A 25,037-nucleotide genomic window follows, 5' to 3' on the forward strand; every position below is an offset into this window, starting at 1 on the left:
CAAGTGGTGGAAATTGAATTCAATAAAAACCAATCTGGAATTAGATTAGATGACGAATGTTGGGGGAAAAAAAATAGCAATGTGGCTGACCTCTGCTTAAAGATTAGCAATAATCACTGGCATTGCCAGAAACGGGCAGCACGGTGGCACAGTGGTTAGCACTGCTGCCTCACAGCGCCAGAGACCCGGGTTCAATTCCCACCTCAGGCGACTCTCTGTGTGGAGTTTGCACATTCTCCCCGTGTCTGCGAGGGTTTCCTCCGGGTGCTCCGGTTTCCTCCCACAGTCCAAAGATGTGCAAGTCAGGTGAATTGGCCATGCTAAATTGCCCGTAGTGTTAGGTAAGGGGTAGATGTTGGGGTATGGGTGGGTTGCGCTTCGGTGGGGCGGTGTGGACTTGTTGGGCCGAAGGGCCTGTTTCCACACTGTAAGTAATCTAATCTAATCTAAGGAAAAAAAGCATCCACATCCCATGAGTGAACTGCGCACTATATAACACATAACCATGAGAAAACAGTGTACTTTGCAAGATGACTACCAGGAGGTGCTCAAACTAATGAAAACAGAAAACATACTCGATTTGTTATATTCAAAGTCTGATGATTTTTATTTTCAGAACAGAATCTTCACATTTCCAACACATTAGTATTTGAATAAGCTGTTTTCCCCATAACAACTACTTGTCACCTCCTCAAAGTTATTTGATTTTAGGAGACAAAGACCTAAATAATTTCTCAGAGTCAAAGATGACAATTCCCTATATTTTCAGAAAAAAATGAACTTTTATTAAGAATCATGGATGTTTCAAGTTGGAGAATTGGAATTTAATAAAACAGATTCAGATTTTTGTTTCTGGAGGTCCATAGACTAAACAGAGCAGATCCTAACTGTATAAAAACCAAAAAGAACTGCAGATGCTGGAAATCAAACAAAAACAGAAGTTGCTGGTAAAGCTCAGCAGGTCTGGCAGCATCTGTGAATTGAAATCAGAGTTAATGTTTCGGTTCTGTTGACCCTTCCTCAGAAACCTGTTAAGTCGGATTTCTCTTCACCAATTCTGCCAGACCTGCTGAGCTTTTCCAGCAATTTGTTTTTGTTTCTGATCCTGATCCTAACTGTACTGTTGTACAAAATGTATACTGGAAATTCTTCTCAAACCGACACTTTTTGAAGCAGATGTGGCAGGTATTCTGTGCACAGCAAGGCCCCTAAAAGAGCTTCAATTTTAACAGGGGAGCTAACTGGAAAGGTGGGACCTCTGCCAATGCAGCAAACCTTGGGTACAGCATGCAAAGCCTGGGTCAGGAACTCCAATCCTGGAGTAAGGCATAAACCCATAAATCTTCTGATATCAGAAAAAAAGTGCTGTTGTGGCAAATTAATTTTGGAAAATTTTGCATGTTTTACAACCATAGAGACGTACAGCACGGTCCAACTTGTCCATGCCGACCAGATATCCCAACCTAATCTAGTCTAACTTTCCAGCACCCAGCCAACATCCCTCCAAGCCCTTCCAGATGCCTCTTAAATGATGTAATTATACCAGCTCATTCCATACACATACCACCCTCTGCGTGAAAAAGTTGCCCCTTAGGTCTCTTATACCTTTCCCCTCTCACCCTAAACCTATGCTCTCCAGTTCTGGACTCCCCCACTAAAAGGGAAAAAACCTGGTCTATTTATCCTATCCATGCCCCTCATTATTTTAAAAACCTCTCCATGCCCCTCATTATTTTATAAACGTCTATAAAGGTCACCCCTCACAGCCTCTGAAGCTATAGGAAAAACAGCCCCTGGCAACGTCCTTAGAAATCTTTTCTGAACCCTTTCAAGTTTCACAAAGTCCTTCCAATAGGAAGGAGCCCAGAATTGCACCAATATTCCAAAAGTGGCCTAACCAACAGCTTGTACAGTTGCAACATGACCTCCCAACTCCTATACTCAATGCTCTGGCCAATACAGTAATGGAATGCTTTCACAGTTCTGCTATTATAGACAAAAGAAATGTTCACAAATGTTAGACATTGATACACATATCACATTTCAGTCCATTACCTTGACACTGGCTCTAGAACAGTCCAAAACTACTCAAGGTCTGCGCGCGCTCGCTCTCTCTGTTCAATTATTCTTTTCTTTCAACAAACCAATCTCTGCTCCAATCATTTCCCTGTGGGAAAACATTGATCCCTCTGCATAGAAATTTCCCCAACCCTGTCGACTCTCAATGATAATTTTGATTTATCACTTTGTCACTGATTTCCCATTAGAGGAAATAGTTTCTTCCAATTTACAACACAACCTTTATCTGTCAAATCTCGATCCTGTGCACTTGCTGTCTCTCCTGACTGCCCATCTCTGATGCGGTGAAAAGATTTTATCACCTGGTAGTTTGCCGATAAAATGCTCAAAACCATCACTATGGACATCACAATCACAGTTTGGAAAGGTGTTAGACTAGAGGGATAATAATTATAAAAGCAGACAGAGGTACAAGATAAAACTGGCAGAGTATTCACTGTCCAAAATATTTATATGGCACATACATGGTTTCTGACTGTAATCACGGAGACTCAATGACAAATGCTGACGTTCTGCAGGTGTAGGTTCTCAGAGGACTGCAATGTCTCCATTCTGGAAAATGGTTTTAGTACATCCCACTGACCTCCAATCCAGATCATGTTAAATTAGCTTTATTTAGTCCTGTGTTAACCTTTGTCTTTTTGTGATTGTTGAGGTGAATCTTGGACACCTGTCGTTTTGATATCCAAAACAGGATTAGATATACAGTAAAGCTCCCTTGATACTGTTCCCATTAAACACTCCCAGGATGGTAGAGCCAGGGGTTAGATAGGGCAAATCTCTCCAAACTGCCCCCAAACACACCGAGGGGGTACACCATGACATTAGAGGCAGAATAAAAGGCACCATCTGATCAATTTCTTGTTTCCACCAGTTCCTGTAATAGAGACATTTCCACTTCCTGCTCCTTTGAGACCAGGACTGCCAATTAAAGTCGTTACAACCAGTTAGTCCCCTCAGAGCCAGAGATACCAGGTTAACACTCCCAAGAGATATGATGCTTATATGCAGCAGAATGACTTTGTCTCATTGTTCATGAGTTGGATTTGACTGCCAGTCCAGCAGGAGATGAACAATGTTCAATGCACTGCTCAAACCGTGAATAATCCACCCATGTGTTACTTATTTAAGGTAGGTGACTTGATATCAAGTTGAGGGGTGACAAAGAGAAATGTCTATTTCTGCTGCTCCCTGTGCACAGGTATCAGAGCACAGGGAAGGTAAAAATTTAGTTCCACACCGACAAGCACTTTCAGATCAGATTTAATATTTAAAGAGATCCACTTGATCTGCTTGGGGGATATTGGCTTGTGAAGAAAACGGTCAACCAAACACAAGACAAATTTACAGTGAAGTCTCCATTCCTTTACCAACATACCTGTAACTTCTTTCTCTTCTGAACACAAACATTCACACAAGTGGGGGATGAACCAACATTATGTCTCGTCTGTTAGACTCACTTGCTTCTTGCAGCAATGCTCATGTCTTGCCACACAAGGCTAAAAGCATTTTAGTGAGACCTCTGTATCAAGGACAGGACACAAGCAACACCTCACCACAAAGCCAACCTCTGGCTCAGTACTGACTGACTCTACAAACTCATTCCTCGTGAAGGGCTTCTGCCTGAAATGTCAATTTTCCTGCTCCTTGGATGCTGCCTGACCTGCTGTGCTTTTTCAGCACCACTCTAACCTTGCCTCTATAAACTCATTCACCCACCACTCTGACACTCAGTCACTACAGGCAGCACATCAATGGTCTTCCGTTCCCTCTGTCATTGCAAACACCTCTTCTGTCCAGTGCACTCTCATGCTACGTTGTGTTGAAGCAACTCCTTATTCTCCATCCTGCACTTCTGTAGCATTTCATTCCTGTAGAACACCCCACTAGCTCAGTCTTGCTGGAAAGACCATGCTTGGAGTCATCTACTCAACTGAGTCTCAGCAGTATCCTGCACATCAAGTGTTGACCATGCAATCAGGTTTAACCACCAAAAATACAAACAATTGCTTTTGCTGCAATGCAGCAAGTATCGCATCAACTTTCTGGAGCATCAGTCTAATTTGAGGCATGATACATTCTTCACTGGTTGGTTGAAATGTTTCAGGAGAGAAGGAAGGGAGGTACTGGGTAGTTGTGAGATGGGGTTCCTTTCACCTCGGAAACAGGTGATTGAATGTGGTCCAAATGGATGGCTTACTGCTGCTTGGTGCCACCAGTAAGAAAAGTGCAATTCATGTAGAGTCTTGACCCAACAGCTAGCAACAATTAACTGACATAAAACTGCCTGAAACTGGTAAGAAATGCAACTTGGATTTATACAACACTAGATTCGCACACACATTGAGTAGGAAAAACTACTTGAAGCTAAGCTGTAACCAGTGGCTACTGCTATTTCATTCAAGCGAAGGCCCCATAAGGCACACAGAATAAGACTAGCTGGTAGCAATGATTGAACACAATTGGTCAGGGTACTGGGAGCATACGGTCTTTCTGAATAGGGTCACAGGATCTTTAGCATCTCCTTGAGTCACTGGAATGGACAGAAAGAGTAACAGCTCCATATCTCAAACTCCATGCTTCCAGAGTACTGTACAACAAGGTCAACTGAGGCTGTGTTCAAGAGCTCTGGAACTCAAACCATCTGAGGATCACCACGGAGCCCAGCTGATGCACAAATCAACCCACTCAGCACTGGCCTTTGCCTTGAGTTAGACTTGGGTTCAAGCCCCAATCCCCAGAGCTTCAAGGACATAATCACAGCTCACACTTCCCTGCAGTGCTCTCCTAGCTGAAGGTAGAAGGACTCTTCAATACAATTAGAGGAAATGCAGAAGAGAATTTCCCAGTGGCCTACCCGATACCTATTGCCTAAGCAACATCCAAAATGTTGTCTTTGGGATCTTGCTGTGCTCAAACTGGCCAAACGCAGAGTCTTCACCTCAATAATACCTCCTCATTAATGCTATGAGTAGAGTAAGGTGATAGGTCCTTCCTAATGTTGAAATATTATTGACAACATCCAAACGATGAGCTTCTGTTGAAGGAACAGCTCTAACTTACAACAACTCTCCTGTAGAATTGTATATCAGAGTGACACCACAGAAAACCTTCCAAGGCACTGAGTAAGTGAGAGCGTGAGAGAGGGAAGGAGGGGTGGGGGAGAGGGATTAATCTGTGGAATAAATCCCTGAGGAGATGATGCAAGCCACTTGTATTGATCATTTTAAGCATATGTTGAATTTCTTTCACGAAATGAGACATGTTTGGGAGGAACAGATACTTTTGCCTCATCTCGTGCCTGGTTCTTTTTGGACTCGGTGGAAACATTGAATCAAAAAGGACGGATACTCATTTGGTCCATTGCACCCTTGCTACTTCATGAAAGAGTTACCAATTTAGTCTCACTCTCCCTGTGGCATTGAAGTTTCTTTTTGGTTGATAAGAACATATCAAACGCTGTTGTAAGTGACAACTGAATCTACTTCCACCAATCTCTCAGACAGTGCATTCTGGATGGAGCTAAATGACAGAAATCAAAGGCTATGGTTTATACATGATTCCATTATTGTTTATCATGCAACTCTTATTATATTGAACGAGATGCATCTTAGTCTTTGTTTCTCAAATAATTCCCATGATCCTTAAAAAAGAGGGCAGACTACAGGGTGCAGAAAGCTCTGTCAGGATAGCGTCTCTGTCACTGGGACGTGCCTCCAGGATAGCGTCTCTGTCACTGGGACGTGCCTCCAGGATAGCGTCTCTGTCACTGGGATGTGTCTCCAGGATAGCGTCTCTGTCACTGGGACGTGCCTCCAGGATAGCGTCTCTGTCACTGGGACGTGTCTCCAGGATAGCGTCTCTGTCACTGGGACGTGCCTCCAGGATAGCGTCTCTGTCACTGGGATGTGTCTCCAGGATAGCGTCTCTGTCACTGGGACGTGTCTCCTCCACATTCCAACTAAAACACCAGTTATTAAATTGACAAATCCACAAACAGTGCAGAACCTTAAATGCCCAAAATCAGCAAATTACAGAATCAATAGGTTTCTTCTCCACATACAGAATGATCATCCATCACCACCCTTTATATATTGCCTCATACCTTCCTCCTTCGGAGTTAACAGGAGAGATTTACGACACTTGCATATGAATATGAACACATCCAATCACAGCACAAGTGAGATTGTGGGATCAGGAGTGGATAATGGAAGACACATATCATCATAATCACAATAATTAAATCAATCTAAAGATCAGGTGGAGCTCATTTTTAACAGGCTCTTGCATCTTAAATCTGAAAGCCAGTCGGAGTCACCTGCTGCTTCCAAGATCAGAGTTCTGTGCACACCTGAGAAATGCCATCTCTCCAGCAGACCTGAAAGTTTTTTTTGATACAAAAACCCTCTCCTAAACCTCCTCAGCCAGACAACCAACTTCCACTGGATTGGGATGGCTGCATTCTTCCAAGCTCTCGCGTGCCCCAATTGTTTTTTTGCCTCGATTTGACAACCATTTCTTAAGTTGCCTAACCTCTAAACTTTAGCATACCCTTGCAAAATCTCATCAACTCTCACTCCTTTAAGACGCCCCTTAAAACCGAGGATTTACTAACAACTCTTTATGCAGCTTAATGTTATATTTTGTCTGAAGTACTCTCATGAAGCACATTGTAATCTTACTCTATTAAAGGCGCTACAAAAGTCCAAGCTGTGCACGAAGGTTAAATGCTGCCCTTTAATGATATATACATTCCTACAGTACAGTATTTACATTGGCTAATGTTAGAAATACAGTATGTTAAACTTGCCTCACAAATCTCTCAGCTACATTAAATCTACACACAACCTTGCTTTTAACCCCTATGGACTTGAGAGGCATTTTCACTGCACACTAGGTTTACTGACCAGGGGGTTATGCTTTCAATACCCATAGTTCATAATTTAAACTCCAATTATCAAGACTCATCCAGGAAAATTTATGTTAGAAGAATTGATTTGTTAACTTGGCTTTCAGGATTTGGGAGACTAATCCAATGAGATACCTTCCTTCTGTAAATATCTAAAGCTAACTTTCTGCCACGTCTTTCAATGCCTGGTGCAGAAACTCATCGGACTGCCTCCTGCCCAGTCACATGGCTTTCCTGGATGATGTTGGAGAATTGTTGAATGTTATGGTAAAGGAAAAGGCCCATTGGTCCATTATGTCTGTGTCAGCTGTTTGGAAGTTCAATCAAATTGATACCCATTCTGCTCCTTCTCCACGACTTACTCCACGATTCTCCCACCCTCCGTGAGAAATCTAACACCACTTTTTGTTTTCATGTTTCCAAGCAAAAGACATCTTCATCCACAAGCCACCGAAAGAAGATGCAGAGCACAAACACCTCCAGTATGGAGCCATGTAATGTAATTTGAACAAATATTCGCCAAGTGAGCTATGGGACACACTAACCAAGGCACAGGTAAGCTTGACCCCAGGGAAAAGACCTTGCTTATTTATCCGATCCATGCCCCTCATAATTTTGTAAACCTCGATAAGGTCATCCCTCAGCCTCTGACGCTCCAGGGAAAACAGCCCCAGCCTGTTCAGCCTCTCCCTGTAGCTCAGATCCTCCAACCCTGGCAACATCCTTGTAAATCTTTTCTGAGCCCTTTCAAGTTTCACAACATCTTTCCGATAGGAAGGAGACCAGAATTGCACGCAATATTCCAACAGTGGCCTAACCAATGTCCTGTACAGCTGCAACATGACTTCCCAACTCCTGTACTCAATACCAAACGCCTTCTTCACTATCTCATCTACTTGCGACTCCACTTTCAAGGAGCTATGAACCTGTACTCCAAGGTCTCTTTGTTCAGCAACACTCCCTCGGACCTTACTATTAAGTGTGTAAGTCCTGCTAAGATGGTATGTCGCCAAGTTCCCCTGGATTCATTCGAAAAACAGGCCTGTGCCAAAATCCCACAGGAAACCAAGAGACAGCAGAACAGTACTGAAATCCAACAATGACCCAGTGTCAACAGGGTCACAAAGAGAGATAGGAACGTTGGACTTAATCTTGGACGGCCAAAGTAACTAAGGTCTTAAAAACAGTGACATTAACTTATTAACTAATTTTCTTGTATTATCTTAAACTAATTAAAACCATGTAAGCTATGGTTAGTTTAGCCCAAAACCTTAAAGAAATACAAAATCTAGTCAAAACTGACTTAAGTACAAAGCAAACATTGCATATGCATGCTGTGAGCATGTGTTCTCTTCGAGTAGTGACAACATCTAAGTGCCTAAGTGCATCCAGCCTCTGGGGCTGTGGCTTTTTAGCCTTCGGGGTAAAGTTTAGCAGAACATTCAAAATCGAGCTTCTGTGACCATCTGTCAGTTCCATTCACGCAGACTTGAACATAAATTGTTCTGCTTCAGAAAGATAAAGAGAGAAGGAGCGAGGAACTGGAGAGCGGGCAAGAGGGAAACAGAAAAGAATAGCAGGGGAGCAAGCAGAAAAGAAGGTGACAGCCCTAAAGAAAAAGGGAAAACCTTAAAGGGGGTGGATGGGGTGGATGTGTGTGACCATTCCAGAGAAAGAAAGTGAAAGCACATACAAAACAAAGGCAAGTGGCAGAAGTCTATACCAAGGACAAAGTGAATGAAATTAAAGGTAGGAGAACAGAGGGGCAAATTTGTGACAGACTTATTGAAAAACCTAAAAAGATCAAAAATATAGCCATTGTTACAGGCTCAGATTTAAAAATGCTCATCAAGAAATGGCTCATTTTAAAACATTATTAAAAAACGAATGCAGAGTTAAATGTATCACAGTGTGCACGTGCACTCAATACATCAGCCCAAGGAGAGGTGTCCTTGACTTCATATCATCTCAGCGTCTTCGGGAGCTGAACTTTAAATACACTGCTTGAGTACCACCCACCCCCAAAGAAAATACACTTCAGTTTTTGAGGTTCCAGACTCTCAGTTGCCCCCTCCCACATGTGAATTTTATAATGGTAGCTACAATCAGGGTTGCATCCCATAACTGTTTAGAAAGTGGAAAACGATTTGATCTCAGATCTGCTTGTCCTAATGCCCACTCCTGAGAGCTCAGAGTGCCATCTGGCAGTTCATTTTAGCATTGGGATGCTCCAGCACACCCAGCATCACTCCAATAATGGTCTGGAGAGCCCGCCCCAGCTGCTCAGCGGTATACGGTTTCCCAAGAGGAGGCACGTGAATGAAAGCGGATTTGCCGCGGCTCAGGTGCAGAGAGGTATAATAGGTAAAATCACAGAGGTATCTGGATGGAGAGATAGAGGGAGACAAAATGTTAGAATTAAGAATTGAACCATTCAGCCCATGTGCCTGCACTGGTTCTATCCAAGCTTCTGATCACCATTCTCCTGAAATGGCCTCATATCCCTTCAACTTTTAGTATTTATCAGATTGCCTTTTTATTAAAGAATGACTTAATCTGCTGCCATCGCTCTTTCAGACTTTGAGATCACAACTTGCTGCATTAATAAACCTCCTCATCCCACTGCTCCACTGGCTCTTTCACCAATTATCTAAAAAGGAGTCTTCTGATTACCAACAAGCAGCTTATTTATTTCCTTGCTGATACTATCAAAACCCGTCATAATTTTGAACACTTTCAGCAAGACTCCTCCCAGGACTCAAATATTTATTCAAGTCAAATTCAGCTGTTTTCTTAAACAAAAACAGAAATTGGTGGAGAAACTCAGCAGGTCTGTCAGCATCTGTGGAGAGAAATTGAGTTAATGTTTCTGGTCCACTGAGCCAGCATCAGAAAAAGTATTCTGAAGTAGAGTCACTGGACTCAAAAGATTAATTGTTTCTCTCTTCAGAGATGCTGCCAGACGTGCTGAGTTTGGTCTGTTTGTTTCAATTAATCACTAGAATTCTTAGCGGGTTTTGAAAAGATTTGTAGCTCAGGTTGAGGTTCTCTTGAAGTGAATGGGTTTTGAATGGAGTTAAAATTGACCTCCCTCCACTCTGAACTCCAACTATCCCCCACAGATTAGCCTTTTACACGTTCAAAAACCTCCTTAAAACCCAACTCTTCAAAATCCTTCAATCATCTCCTGCGAGTTTTGAAGGAATCCATTGAGACACAAACCGTTCCCCATCTCCTCCTTAATTCACTCGTGGGACATGGGCATTACTGGCATTTATTGTCTGTCACTAGTTGCCCCTTGAGAAGGTGGGGGTGTGCTGCCTTCTTGAATCACTGCAGTCCATGTGCTGTAGGTAGACCCACAATGCTCTTAGGGAGGGAGCTCCAGGATTTTGACCCAGAGAGACTGAAGGAACTTCATTTACAGATTTCTTTTTTAAAAAAAGATTTCCTCATGCTCTCTCTTCCTGCACACAATTGCTAATTCACTCATCTCTAGGTGGTTGTTCAGCTTCCATCCCTACCCTTAAAGTTAATTGGCTTTGGAGAAAAACCATTGATTCCACAGCTCACCAAGTTCTCACTCTGCTTCTAGCAAGCAGCTGATGTTTGCAAATGATATGAGCTACAGCAGTCAGGGAAAGCCAGGGAGACACGTCATGGGAAGACGCTCTTCAGAGGACCCCATTGCGAAGTGGTGACCCCACCCGCTTACCTTCCAGCATCCTGTGAGACAGAAATGATCACGTCCAGTTGTGGGTCAGTGATTTTGTTACACACGACATCCATGTCAATGACAGACTCAAGGCAGTCTGGTCCTCCCTGGACACAGCAGTGATTGTCTGGACAGTGACATCGATTATCCAGTCCCACGTATCCCTGGTTGTGTCCACATTTTTCCAGTGTCACTGTGGTGGCCATTCCCGAAACTCCAACATGGATGAACAACTAAGAAAAGAAAATTCACAAACACGTGTCAGAAACTGATACAGGATAAGGTCAGCTAATCTTGACCATCACATATGCTGAAGTCTTTGCCACACCCCTCACCATCTTTGACCTAACTTCTATCCCACTCCCTCCTTCCCAGCCACCTCCCACAGCCTTTCCACTATTACCCTCTTTCCTCTTTACCAGGAAACTGCAGAGGAAACTTTTGTCAAAACCTCTAAGAGACCCACCCTCAGCACACTTGCTAGGATTTTCCAGAATTTGAGGGATTTTTAACAACCTCCAACCTTACTTTTCAACTCATACTTGCCTTTGCTTCTGACGATAATCTGAAAACAAAGCATACTACACAAACCTATCAGATACTCTTACTTATCCTTGGGATGGGAAGCCGTTAAAAGGACAGTAGGAAGGAGAAGTTCTGTATATGATAGATAATAGAAACCCACACTACCCAGAATCCCATGGGGTCGACCCTGGAGATTTAGATTGTGAGCCAGTACTTGAGGTCCTTTGCCAGATGACCACTCCTGGTAACTTTTAGTACTTACCACCTCTACCATACATGGTACCGGGTAAGTGTTATTTGAGTTTTCTGCCACGGATGTCCCTTATATCATCTTGGGTCTGTCTAGTGATTACTGTTAGAGAATAGCCCACTATTCACAGTACAGTATCTACACAGGAGGCACTGTTCGTTGAGAAGGGTTTTTGTATTATTATAGCAACACATACTATTACATTTGGTTGGAAACTAACTGGAACCTACAAGTGACAGATCCACCTAATCCCTCTGAAAACTTGGGGGCAACTCTTCACTTCTATCCATGGACCATGTGTACCAACAGGTGAAACTAATGGAAAAGTTAACGTAACTCCTTCAGACCAGCTCTTTAAATGTGAATACAGATTTGGAAATAGCTACAAAATGATAGAGATGACGGGGGGAAACTGGTCCCAATTAAAGACGTGATAACCAAGGATAGAATCAGAGACATAGCATGGAAACAGACCTTTCGGTCTAACCAGTACATGCCAAACTAAACCAGTCCCACCTGCCTACTCTTGGCCCATCTCCCTCCAAACCTTTCATACTCACGTACTTATCCAAACGTCTTTTAAACATTGTAACTGTACGTGCATTCAACACTTTCTCTGGAAGTTCATTCCTCACACGAACCACCCTCTGTGCAAAAATATTGCCTCTCGTGTCTTTTTTAAAGATCTTTTTCCTCTCACCTTAAAAACATGCCTGCTGTCTTGAAATCCCCCACACCAGGAGTTAAGAACTATAGATCAATTAGATCAGTATGACAGGACAAACAGCTGTTGAAAATTTATTTCCCCATTTATGTTGAAAAGTTGAATTAACGTTCAAGTTTAGACTAAATTTTCAATGACACCATACTAGGAACCAGTTAAATGCAGGTGAAAATGTCTGTACTAATAGTGCAACTCCCTGGACCAATGAGAATACTGTAGTAGATAACAAGATCCTACTTAAAACTTCAAACCCAAATGTGACATGGGTAGTCAGGAGAACAATATAAGCAGCATTGATACAGTTTGCCATCTAATATAGATAAAGGTGGGGAGGTCTACAGTGGGACTCAAATCACAGCAAACAGAATTGCACAGTCTTTAAATAGAAGCAGGCTTTTTGTTTTGCGAGTGAGCTAAACAGAGTGGAGACAAAGATGTAGGAACACATTTTGGCCATTCAGCTCCTTGGGTCTATTCTGCCATTCGATGAGATCGTGGTTGATGTGATCATCATCAACACCACTTTCCTTCCTTTTCCCCATAACGCCCTGGATTCCTTTATTCAGTAAAAATCTGTCAAACTCAGCATGGAACATAATTTAATCACCCACCCTCAACAGCTCTCTGCAGTAAAGCATTCCACAGATTCATTAATGCCTGAGAGGAAAACAAACCCTTGTCTGTCTTAAAATACTTGTTCAGAGATGACACCCTCTGGTCCTAGACTCTCCCACAAAGGGAAACAACCTTTCCACATCTACCCTGTCAACCCCCCTCAGAATCTGGTGTTTCAGTCAGGTTACCTCTCATTTCTCTAAACCCCAGTGAGTTACAGGCCCAACCTACTCAGCCTCTCCGTATAACAATCTCTCCAAACCCAGAATCAACCTAGTGAACCTATTCTGGGCTACCTCTAATGACAGTAGGTTTTCACAGAAAAGGGGCCACAAACCTATTCAGTGTCCCACGGTGGTCTAACTAATGCCTTGTATAGTTTTAGCAAGAGCTCCCTAGTTTTATGCTCCAGTTCTTTTGAAGTAAAGGTCAACAGTCCATTGGAGAATTGTTGCAGAAAACAAATTAAGCACCAATAATCAACCAGTCATGTGCAACAGTGCAATTTCCAAACCTAATTGACAAGAAAATCATTCAATCACCATGTTGGACAGGGCTTGTGGTTACTGTTCACAGCTCAAGAAAGAGTTTCCTCGGGATTATATTCTCCGAGAGGAGAACAGGGTCTAACCTGAGGGTTATGACGCTTCCACAGAGAAGGAATCAAATCCAGGACCTTCTCATATTCCACTGGAATCTCATACACATACAGATCCACTTCTTCACCCAGGCCAAGCTTCTGTAATTCCTGAAATAGTCAGAAGATACATGATAGTGGCAGAGGAAACACTGATTAATAGATATCATTTGACCTTGGAATCTCAGAGATAAAAGCATCTTCAGAATTGATTCTAAATGATAATCTATGGGTTACATGCAGCACAAAATTCTGCTAAAAGCATCCTGCAAGGCCAAACCAGCCCCATCTGCATTGGTTTCCTACTCACTGGTTTGCTCTGTTTGAATTCTGCCCTGGAGGATTGGGAAATGATCTCCTTCCTACAGGGCCTCACCTCCTCTCTATCGCTGTAACCTCCTTCAGCCCTATTACACTCTCAGATCTTTGTGCCCCAACTCTGTCCTCTTGGTTACCCCAATTATCACCAATTCCCCCACCACGCCACACTCTACCCGGCATGTTTTTTTATAGAGTTACTTGCACAGAATGTAATATTCAAACATAGAAAGGTAGCAGCTAGGAACAAACAGTAGACCATTCAGCTCTTTGAGTTTGTGGCAGCATTCAATATGATCATGGCTAACCCTGCATCTCAATGCCATCTTCCAGTTTTCTCCCCATAACCCTTGATGCCTTTTAAATTTGAAAAAAACTCTCTTTCATCAACGTATTCAGTGATGTGGTCTCCAGAGATTTCTGTGGTAGGCATGCTTGCTAATCTCAATTTTCATCACTGATTTGGCAACAGTTTTAAAGAATGACAAAACGTCAAATCATATGGCAGAATTTATGCAAAGATTAATTAAACCAAAAGGTACATTAAGAAAACATGCAGATTAATAAAACAAAGAAATAAAGCAGCCAGATTATGTAGATTTGGGCCTTTGTAAAACTTTTAAATCCAAGGCTCTCCAGTTAAGCTGTGCCGGATAAAAGCCAGAGTGTAATAATGGACTGGGGGGTTGCCAAGTAGAACCTTGAAGCATAACTACCACATCAATCATTGGGACAACTTAAAAATGCACATGCGTGCACCAACATGCCACCTAAATACACACAGAAAGGACAGTCTACGTGACAGCATTTACAAAGACCAACTTGTGTACTCTGGCCCACTTAAACTCAGCCTCTAATAAAATGTGGAATCATGAAATGCTTCAGAACAATGAAAGCTTTTGTTACTTCTCAATAACCTGCAGTCAATCTTGCCAAGATGTGAATTGTGCCATTTTCTGTCATACCAGGAACAACAGTCTTTCCCCACCTCCTTTACCCGAGCAATGTTGATCAAGTTCAAGATGCACTTGAAAACATCGCTCCCTCCCAGTTGGGTGGGAAATCCTCCAAGTGTCCAGCTATTTTATAAGGAAAGCAACATAAAGGTACACGCCCAAAACAAACACAGGAAAATACAAACCAAACAAAAAATACTCATGACAATATTAGAGGATAGAATCCCAACTTATGGTGGCATAGCAGTAATATCACTGGACTAGTAATGCATAGCTCCCCCCCCCCCCCCTCCCCCCCTCCCCCCCCCCCCCCCCCCTCCCCATGTCTGGTCTGGTCTGGTTTATATGTGACTCCAGATCCACAGCAATGTGGTTGAATCTGAACTGCCCTCTTGGCAATTAGGGACAGGGTTAGTCTAGACAATGATGCCCACACCATATTAGCAAATAAAATAAATTCGAAACAAAAACAGAAACTGCTGGAAAAACATAGCAGGGCCAGCAGCACCTGTGGAGAGAAATGGAGTTAAATGTTTCACGTCCAGTGACCCTTCTTCTGAACTAAACTAAACTAACATATTGCTAGGGTCAGCAGGGGCAGAAACATATACAACTTAAACATCAAATAATGGGTCCTGGGCACTGAGAGGCAGCAGTGCTAACCACTTAGCCACCGTGCTACCCAGATGGATGAACACACCAAATTTTTACTTGCTAAATTTGCCATCTTCTCAACAGCAACTAAGGATGACCCAACTATTGACACCCACAACCCAAGAACAAATAAGACAGCGTAAGCTGTGAAAAGGAAAGGAAAATACAATGTGAGATGTAGGTAAAGTGAACTGTGATAGGTAACATATAAAAACAGGCAAACTCGTCACCTCAGCATGAAGAATAGAAATATAGCACATTACTGGAATAGAGAAAGAGGTTGCAGAACTTTGCAATGCAGAGGGATCTGGGTGTCCTGGTATATGGAGTCACAAAATGCTCGAATACAAGTCCAGCAAGTGGTTTCAAAGGCAAGTGGAATGCTGTTGATTATTACATGGGAATGGAATATGAAACTAGGGAGATGCTTCTATATTTATGCAGGACGTAGAGTGTGACCACATTTGGAATATGGTGCACACTTGTGTTGAATGCTAAATATCTTGTGCTATTACATAAGAACCAGGGTGTTCAACTATGATCTGAGCACATTATCTCCTTACTTAATGTAGGGTTTTTAAAACACATTAACTGGACATTCACCTTCCTGGGTTGCTAGGACTTATGTAAGAAACATCACATTTTACCTAAGAATTCACTTCAAAATGTCATGATTTGTACTGAATGTAGAGCAAAGAGGTGAGCTATTTATTTGCATGCTCAAAGTTCTGTGCAACCAATTTCATCTCAAACACAGTATATCTTTTTTTCTATTCCAATCATGTGTTATGCAGCTCCCCATGAAATATACTAATTTTATTCATCTCAACTAATTCCAGTGATGTACAAAGTTAAAAATCACACAACACCAGGTTATAGTCCAACAGGTTTAATTGGAAGCACTAGCTTTCGGAGCGACGCTCCTTCATCAGGTGGTTGTGTCCAACACCGGCATCTCCGAATCAATTCCAGTGATAGTCAGCTTCACTTTCTCACCATTCACTTCCATTCTATACTGTCAGCAACCCAAAAATGTCATGCTTCAAGTGATGCAAGCTAAGGAGCAATCTAAAATCTGAAAACCCTAAACATCACACACTATGAAGCAGTGATGATATCAAAAACATGCCTCTTGAATGTAGCACTGACCGTAAGACAAAACACAAGAATGGGAATTAAGCAGCGAGCTCTTTCCAACAGAGGTAGAATGGGCAACGTTGGGTACTTTCCAAGCCATGAGATTCTGTGGTTAGATGAAAAAGATTACATTCAAAACAAAAAACATAGTTATCTAAATTTGGAGGAATCAGTGTTGGACTGGAGTGGACAAAGTTAAAAATTACACAACACCAGGTTATAGTCCAACAGGTTTATTTGAAGCCACTAACATTTGAAGCACTGCTTCTTCATCAGGTGGTTGTGAAGCAGGATCATAAGACACTGAATGTGTAGCATCTAAAAGATGAAAGATTTAATCTAGGTTTATCATTTCAGCTGGTTGACAGTAATATTTTGCTATAAATTCTGTCTTATGATCCTGCTTCACAACCACCTGATGAAGATGCAGCATTTCAAATGTTAGTGCCACCAAACGTGTTGGACTATAACCTGGTGTTGCGAGATCTTTAACTTAAATAACTTCCTAGTCTAGATGGGATTGAGGTTCACAAAGTGATGGTGTGAGCAATTTTGGAAAGTGTAAAAATAGATAAGCATCCTGGGCTGGATGGGATTTATCCTCTGGGAAGCCAGGGAGGAAATTGCTGAGCCTTTGGCTTTGAACTTTATGCCATCATGGTTACCTGGTTTGGAAGGTGCTAGCCACGAAGAGAGGTTGAGTAGGTTTGGTTTATTTTCATTAGAAAAAAGGAGATTGAGGGGGGACCTGATTGAGGTTTACAAAATCATGAAGGATATAGACAGGGTGGATAGAGCTTTTTCCCAGGGGGAAGGATTCAATAATGAGAGGTCACACTTTCAAGTGAGAGGTGGAAAGTTTAAGGGGGATATGCGCAGCAAGTACTTCACACAGAGGGTAGTGGGCATTTGGAACGCATTGCCAGCAGAGGTGGTAGAGGCAGGCACGGTAGATTAATTTAAGATGTGTCTGGACAGATGCATGAGTCGGTGGGGAGCAGAGGGATACAGATGCTTAGGAATTGGGCGACAGGTTTAGACAGTGGATTTGGATAGGCTCAGGCTTGGAGAGCCGAAGGGCCTGTTCCTGAGCTGTAAATTTTCATGATTCTATCATTGTCTACTGGAATAGTGCCAGAAGTCTGGAGGATAACAAATGTTACTCCCTTGTTCAAGAAGGGGAGTAGAGACAACCCTGGAAATTACAGACCTGTGAGCCTTACTTCAGTTGTGGGTAAAGTATTGGAAAGGGTTATAAGAGATAGGAGTTATTCATCTCTAGATGATTATAAGTTGATTAGGGATAGTCAACAAGGTTTTGTGAAGGGCTAGTCGCGCCTCACAAACCTTGTTGAGTTCTTTGAGAAGGTGACCAAACAGGTAGATGAGGGTAAAGTGGTTGATGTGGTGTATATGGATTGCAGTAAGGCATTTGATAAGGTTCTCCACGGTAGGCTATTGCACAAAATACTGAGGCATTAGAATTTAGCGGTTTGGATCAGAAATTGGCATGGATCAGAAATCTGGACTCTGATCTCAGCATCTGCAGTCCTCACTTTTGCCATGGATCAGAAATTAGCTAGCTGAAAGAAGAAAGGTGGTGGTTGATGGGAAATATTCATCCTGAGGTTCAGTTACTGGTGGTGCACAGCAAGGATCGGTTTTGGGTCCATTGTTGTTTGCCATTTTCACAAATGACGTGGATGAGGACATAGAAGGATGGGTTAGTAAATTTGCGGATGACATTAAGGTCAGTGGAGTTATGGATAGTGACGAAAGATGTTGTAGGTTACAGAGGGACATAGAGAAGCTGCAGAGCTGGGCTGAGAGGTGGCAAATGGAGTTTAATGTGGAAAAGTGTGAGGTGATTCACTTTGGAAGGAGTAACAGAGTACTGGGCTAATGGTAAGATTCTTGGTGGGGTGGATGAGCAGAGAGATCTGTGTCCAGGTGCATAGATCCCTCAAAGTTGCCAGCCAGGGTTGTTAAAGGAGGCATGCGGTGTGCTAGCTTTTATTGGTAGAGGGATTGAGTTTCGGAACCATGAGGTCATGCTGCAGCTGTACAAAACTCTGGTGAGGCCACATTTGGAGTATTGTGTACAGTTCTGATCACCGCATTGTAGGAAGGATGTGGAAACTTTGGAAAGGGTTCAGAGGAGATTTACGAGAATGTTGCCTGGTATGGAGGGAAGGTCTTACGAGGAAAAGCTGATGGACTTGAGGCTGTTTTTGTTAGAGATAAGAAGGTTGAGAGGTGACGTAATTGAGACATATAAAGATAATCAGAGGGTTAGATAGGGTGGACAGTGAGAGACTTTGTCCTTGGATGGTGATGGCTAGCACGAGGGGACATGGCTTTAAATTGGGGGGTGATAGATAAAGGACAGACGTCAGAGGTAGTTTCTTTACATAGAGTAGAAGTGGTGTGGAACACACTGCCTGCAACAGTAGTAGACCTAACAACTTTAAGGGCATTTAAATGGTCATTGCATAGGCATATGGACAAGAATAGAATAGTGTAGGTTAGTGAGCTTCAGATCGGTTTCACAGATCAGTGCAACATTGAGGGCCGAAGGGCCTGTACTGCGCTGTAATATTCTATGTTCTAATCTAAGTCTTCCTAAAAATGATTCAAAACGAATTTCTCAAATGCGGTGAATGCTGCAGACACATATTGCTTCAGTGTCTAGAGATCATCATTGTACATAGATGAGAGAATAATAGTGGCTTTGTTCAAAGGAGGAATATTGGTCGGGGCACTGGGAATTTCATCTATTGAAATTCAAAATTGTTAGGAGGATCTCAGTTTAATGCTTTTGTCTCCCAGAACATTATCTTCAGAATGCAAGAGCCTGCATTATTTACTCATATCACCTGATGCAAAACTGAAATAATCATCCTTGTGTAATAGATTATTCTATTAATAACTGTAAAACAAGTTTATTTCAGAAGGTTACTGTCTCAGAATGAGATATCAGGAGTGAATTAAGAAGAAATATCTGAATCGCACAGATTATGAATCTTTGTAAATATCCTTCCTTACAGAGCACAAACTCTCAGACATTGAGTATGTTCATGATTGAGATTAATAGATTTTTCATTACCAAGGGAATTAAAGGATACAGGGTTACAGCAGAAAAACAGAATTGCATTTGAAGATTAGCTAGAATTTCACTGAATGGCAGGATGACTTGAAGAGTCAACTAGTCTACTCTGGCCCCAACTTCTTCGAGCTTAAATATTTGCTAACTGACATATCGAAACAAGTTGTTATCAGAGATAGATACACCCCAGTACTGTACCCCAGCTTTACACAGTCACAGACCTGTTCCTGCTGGTACTGTTTTGCTAACCTTAGTATGCTCTCTCTATTGACAGCCCAGGTTTGCAAGGTCAGGATTTATAGATTAATGGTTGGTTATTTCTGTAGTTTAGTTCAGACACAGCAAGAAAATTCCACAATCCCACTTTTATGCTGGAAAAATGTCTTTACATTTCTTTTTATGATAAAGATCCACCACCAAAAAAAAATTACTTCTCAGTTCAGAGACTGGTGGAGCTCGTAGCTTCAGTTTATATTTGACCAAAGTTCCAAATCTGTAAACTTTTACCCAAGTCTGAAGCGGCAGTCTGCAGATTCCTCCTGCTTTGAGAGTTCAAAGAGTCCTCTCACACATGTTCATTACCTTTTAACAAGGAGCAGGCTACCCTTGAATCGATTAGGGAGATAGCAAACCAAACCTAACAGTAGAGTCAGCACTTCTGTCCTTTGGCTGTAAAGGTCAAAGATTAGTGGATTTTTTTTGAGCAAACTTAGAATCTGTATATCCCTCACCTCCCACAGACATCATTGTTCAAAGTTCCCATTAACCCTTTCAGCTGTTAGGAGCAGAAGCCTATTGTATGGACCTTTAGGATCCAGGTCAATAACAGCTGATGTAGAGGAGGAGGTTTATTATAGTTAATCACTGGAATGGAGTAAATACCTTGTCTTTAATGGTATCAATTGCAGAGAGACTGGTAGGAAAGAAATAAACAGAAAACATGACTGACAAGTATTTATACGAGTGGTTTTAATTGCCTGGATGTATCAATGTGCAGGGATTTAGGAGAAGAGACTGAATCCAAAGTCTGGGACTGATCAGACCAATGCTCGTGGTTTGAAATCCTCTCACAAATCCAAAAAGGTACAGGAACAAAAGTTTTGAAACTGCATCAAGTTAGAAGAGCAGGCTTTTGAGAGGAGCCATTTGCAGCTATGATGCCTTGCAATGCATACAAATTGATAGCTGTTTTATAACAACCTCAAAACAGAAATTACATAAACAATGACCCAGTTAACCAGGAGCTCTCAGCCACTGAGATGTGCCCAACCTAATATGGTGTCTCAAACGCATTTGACTGGTTGAAAAATGTCTTGCATTTGTACAGCACTTTTCATGGCCACAGGACACCACAAAGTGCTCAACTAACAAATACTGTCAGAACATAGTCACGTTTGTGCTCAGTAGAATCCCGCAAACAATGTGATAATAACCAAATAATGTTCTTTGGTGGTTGAGGGATATGTCTCAAAACAGGACACTGGACAGAAAGGGACCCCTGGGATTTTTCATATTCAGCTGTGGAGGCGGACAGAAACTCAGTTAAGAGCCACTGAAAAGGCTCGCTCAGTACTGGGAGTGCTAACCTGGATTACACAATTAGGTGCCTGGAGCAGGGCTCAAACGCATGACCTTTTGACTCAGAAAGGAAAGTGCTACCTAGAAAGCCAGGGCCGAAATGGTGCTGTTCCACTGTGTGTCAGAGATCCAGGCTGCCAATGGCCAGCTCCAATCCTCTAGAGTAAAACTACCACGTGAAAAAGGAAAAGAGACACAATTAGACACAAACTGAAGATGACAGAGTTGATGAGGTTGTCAAATCTGGTTGGACAATATTCCTAGAAGTCGCATTATATGACATCCCAGTCCAACAGCCCTTTTACAGACCTCAGTCTCCAATTTTGTTTTTTTTAACCAATAAAATGTTGAAGAAATTTAAAATATGTAATGCCTCCAGAATTTTTCTTGTGCACAGTGGTGTCCGGGAGATTAATTTTTCAATTTCGGGAATATCCAGGCATATTTGGAAGACTGGCAACCCTAACAGAAAGTGATTGTATTTCTTTTATATCTATTGGCATGAAACTTTTCAGGAAATTTATATTCTGTGAATAGGTTACTACTTTTTGTTTTAAACACATGTCTGTATACAGCTCAGACCACAAGTGATTTTCAACAAGTGAAAGCTTCTTTGGTGCAATCTTGGGAGTCATTCAAGGTATGGAAAATGCAGGCCTGCCATCATCACACAGACAACTGACCAACGTTAAACATTTCTGATTGATGCCTCTCTGATGAAAATGCAGATCCCGTTGCCTAGGGAACAGACGTCTGGTCGCTTTGCCTTTGTGCTGGCTCATTCCCACTGCCTGCTGTCTGGATCAGTGCTAATAAATAGTACAAAGCTCGTGAGTATGTTTAGGGTCGATGTCGGGTGCGTGGGGTGGGGGTGGGGTGGAGGGCAAGGAAAGGAACACAATTAGAAGTCGATATTGAGCTCATGCATGAAACCATATTACAACCAGGAAGTGGCCAAAGGGCTCTGTAAAAAGATCTGCACTCTTAAAAGCATCTCCCCACCTGGTCTGTAAATCAGGATTATCATTTAATTGCCTCAATCTTAAAAAGACTGGCTTTCTTCACACTAAAGATTACAGCCATGACGCTAATGTTTTCTTTTAATACATTCAGGGAATGTGGGTATCGCTGGCTTGAGCAGAATTTGTTGCCCAGTGTCTAAGCTTTGCGAGAAGGTTGTGCTGAGGCACCTTATTATGTGTATCAAAAATACTCAGTACTCCGAGCTAATGGAGGGGTCAAGAATACATGGGACCCCGGTCTCTTCAAATCAGGCCTAGGTACTTCTTCACACAAAGGATGATCTAAACAGGGTACTATCTCTCCATAATCAGAACTATTAAGGATCAAATTCAAGTGAAAATTTCAAAGCCAAGTTTGATATATTTTCTGTTAGGTAATGGTATTGAAGAGTTATGGAATCAAGGCACATCATAGAGATGTACAGCACAGAAACAGACTCTTTGGTCCAACTCACCCACGTTGACCAGATGTCCTAAATTAATCTAGTCCCATTTGCCAGCATTTGGTCAATATTCCCCTAAACCCCTCCTATCCGTGTACCCATCAGATGCCTTTTAAATGCTGTAATTGTACCATCCTCCACCATTGCTTCCACACTGTAATTAATCTAATCTAATCTCCTCTGGCAGCTCATTCCATACACGTACCACCCTCTGTGTGAAAAGGTTGCCACTTTGGCTCCTGTTATATCTTTCCCCTCCCACCCTAAACCTATGCTCTCTGGTTGTAGACTTCCCTACTCCAGAGAAAAGACCTTATCTATTCACCCTATCCATGACTTTATCAAATTCTGTAAGGTCACTCTTCAGCCTCCAACACTGCAGGAAAATAGCCACAGCCTATTCCACCTCTCCCTATTGGGCAAACCCTCCAACTCTGGAAATATCCATGTAAATCTTTTTTGAACCCTCTCAAGTTTCACAACATCTTTCCTATAGCAGACAAAGACCAGTCAAGTTCTAATTAGATAACAAAACACGTTTGGGACTGAATGGTCTACTCCTGTTCCTCCTGTCTAAAAGGCTCTTTGACTGTCCACTATTTGTTAACTTGTTCTTATGCTCAGATCTGGGTCAAAAGTTGTGCATCAAGCTCCAAATCCTGGACTTCAGTATTATCAGAAACAATACCTTTCAGCTGAATACTTAAAGCTGACAAAGAGGAGAAAGAAACACTTCAATTTTCATCTTTTCACCAATAATAGTCATCCTCTTGGAGAGAAGGCAATGAGAAGACTCATTCTTGAACCACTGCAGAACTATTAAGGATCAAATTCAAATGAAAATTTCAAAGCCAAGTTTGATATATTTTGTAGAAACCAAACCAATTGATATGTATTTTGTCTCTTGGACAAGCCAACAGCTTCATGGTCATGTTTACTGACTTTATTCAAACGCTCAAACGGCCAATGACGAGATATGGACTGACGTCATTAGAAGTTAATTCTGGGCCTCTGGATTACTTGTGAACAACTCCTGGCATTTACGTAGCATCCTTAATGCAAGTAAGTGCCTCAAGGCACTTTGTAGGAGTACTATAGAAAAATATTAGACGGTCACGAGCTTAGTCAAACGGTTAGATTTACAGAGGCATCATGAAGGCGGAAAATGAATTTAAAAGAAAGGAAAGGTTTAGACAGACAGGATTCTGAGCTCAGGGTTAGATAAAGGTGCAATCGATGGAGCAATTAAAATTGGGGGTGCTCAGGTCAGAATTAAAACAGAGCGATCCCAGAGGGTTGGAGGTGGCAGATATTAGAGATTGGGGAGGAGAGTGTGGGTGGAGACAAGAGGAGGTGAGGTGTGAAATCAGTAAGCTAACCACTACACTAACATTTCACTTTTATAACTACCAAACATCGACAGTCAGCTTACCTGCACAGCAACCCAGCTGGCATTGGTAGTGTGTTCTCCAAAGGGACCAAATCCTAAAAGAAAAATCAAAGTGTTTCAACATTACAACACCAGGAAATAAAAAACAAACTTTATGCTTCAGATTCAAGCTTTTCAAATATTAGCAATAAACATGTACGACAATCTTTTGTGCAAGTTTTTTGAGCCAAGTGTTAACCCACTTTAGGTATTAGCTTCAGCGCCAAATGTGGGGGTTCAAGACCCACTCCAGAGGCTGACTGACTTTATCCAGGTTAATACTCACAGTGCAGTGGGAGTGCTGCACTGTCAGAGATGCAGACTCACAGACAGTCTTAACCTAAGGCCCCGCCCACCTCTCAGGTGTGTGCAAGGCATCTCACATTATTACTTCAAAGAACAAGGGGCCTTGCATCCAGGAGCATTATTTCTTCTTCAACCACCAACACCAGAACAAAGAACAAAGGAGGAACAGCACAGGAACAGGCCTTCAGCCTTCCAAGCCTGCGTCGATCCAGATCCTCTCAATCTGCAGCCTATTTTCTAAGGATCTGTATCCCTTTGCTCACTGCCCATTCATGTATCTGTCTAGATACATCTTAAATGATGCCATCATTCCCATCCCTACCACCTCCATTGGCAACATGTTCTAGGCACCCACCACCCTCTGCATGAAAAACTTTCCACGCATATCTCCCCTAAACTTTTCCCCTGTCACTTTGAACTCATGACCCCTGGTAATACAGTCCTCCAGTCTGGGAAAAAGTTTCTTGCTATCCACTCTGTTTACACCTCTCCTCAATTTTGTAGACCTCAATCAGGTCTCCCCTTAACCTCCTCCTTTCCAATGAAAATAATCCGAATCTACTCAACCTCTCTTCATAGCTAGCACCCTCCATACCAGGCAACATCCTGGGGAACCTCCTCTGCACCCTCCCTA

At 42.2% G+C, this 25,037-nt stretch overlaps 1 protein-coding gene across 1 annotated transcript in view; it reads right to left on the bottom strand.

The window, feature by feature from the left end:
• Positions 1–579: 579 nt before the first annotated feature.
• pgpep1 (pyroglutamyl-peptidase I) overlaps positions 580–25,037 on the bottom strand; it is a 36,695-nt gene continuing 12,237 nt past the window's right edge. The window contains exons 2-5 of the mRNA XM_072594383.1: positions 24,101–24,153; positions 13,449–13,565; positions 10,704–10,936; positions 580–9,370 (exon numbers count right to left, since the gene is read on the bottom strand). Of these exons, the coding sequence (XP_072450484.1) occupies positions 9,178–9,370; positions 10,704–10,936; positions 13,449–13,565; positions 24,101–24,153 (596 nt within the window). The 3' untranslated portion in view covers positions 580–9,177. The remainder of the gene's footprint in view (positions 9,371–10,703; positions 10,937–13,448; positions 13,566–24,100; positions 24,154–25,037) is intronic.

Source organism: Chiloscyllium punctatum, chromosome 24 (assembly GCF_047496795.1).
Source record: "Chiloscyllium punctatum isolate Juve2018m chromosome 24, sChiPun1.3, whole genome shotgun sequence".
NCBI classification, from domain to species: domain Eukaryota; kingdom Metazoa; phylum Chordata; class Chondrichthyes; order Orectolobiformes; family Hemiscylliidae; genus Chiloscyllium; species Chiloscyllium punctatum.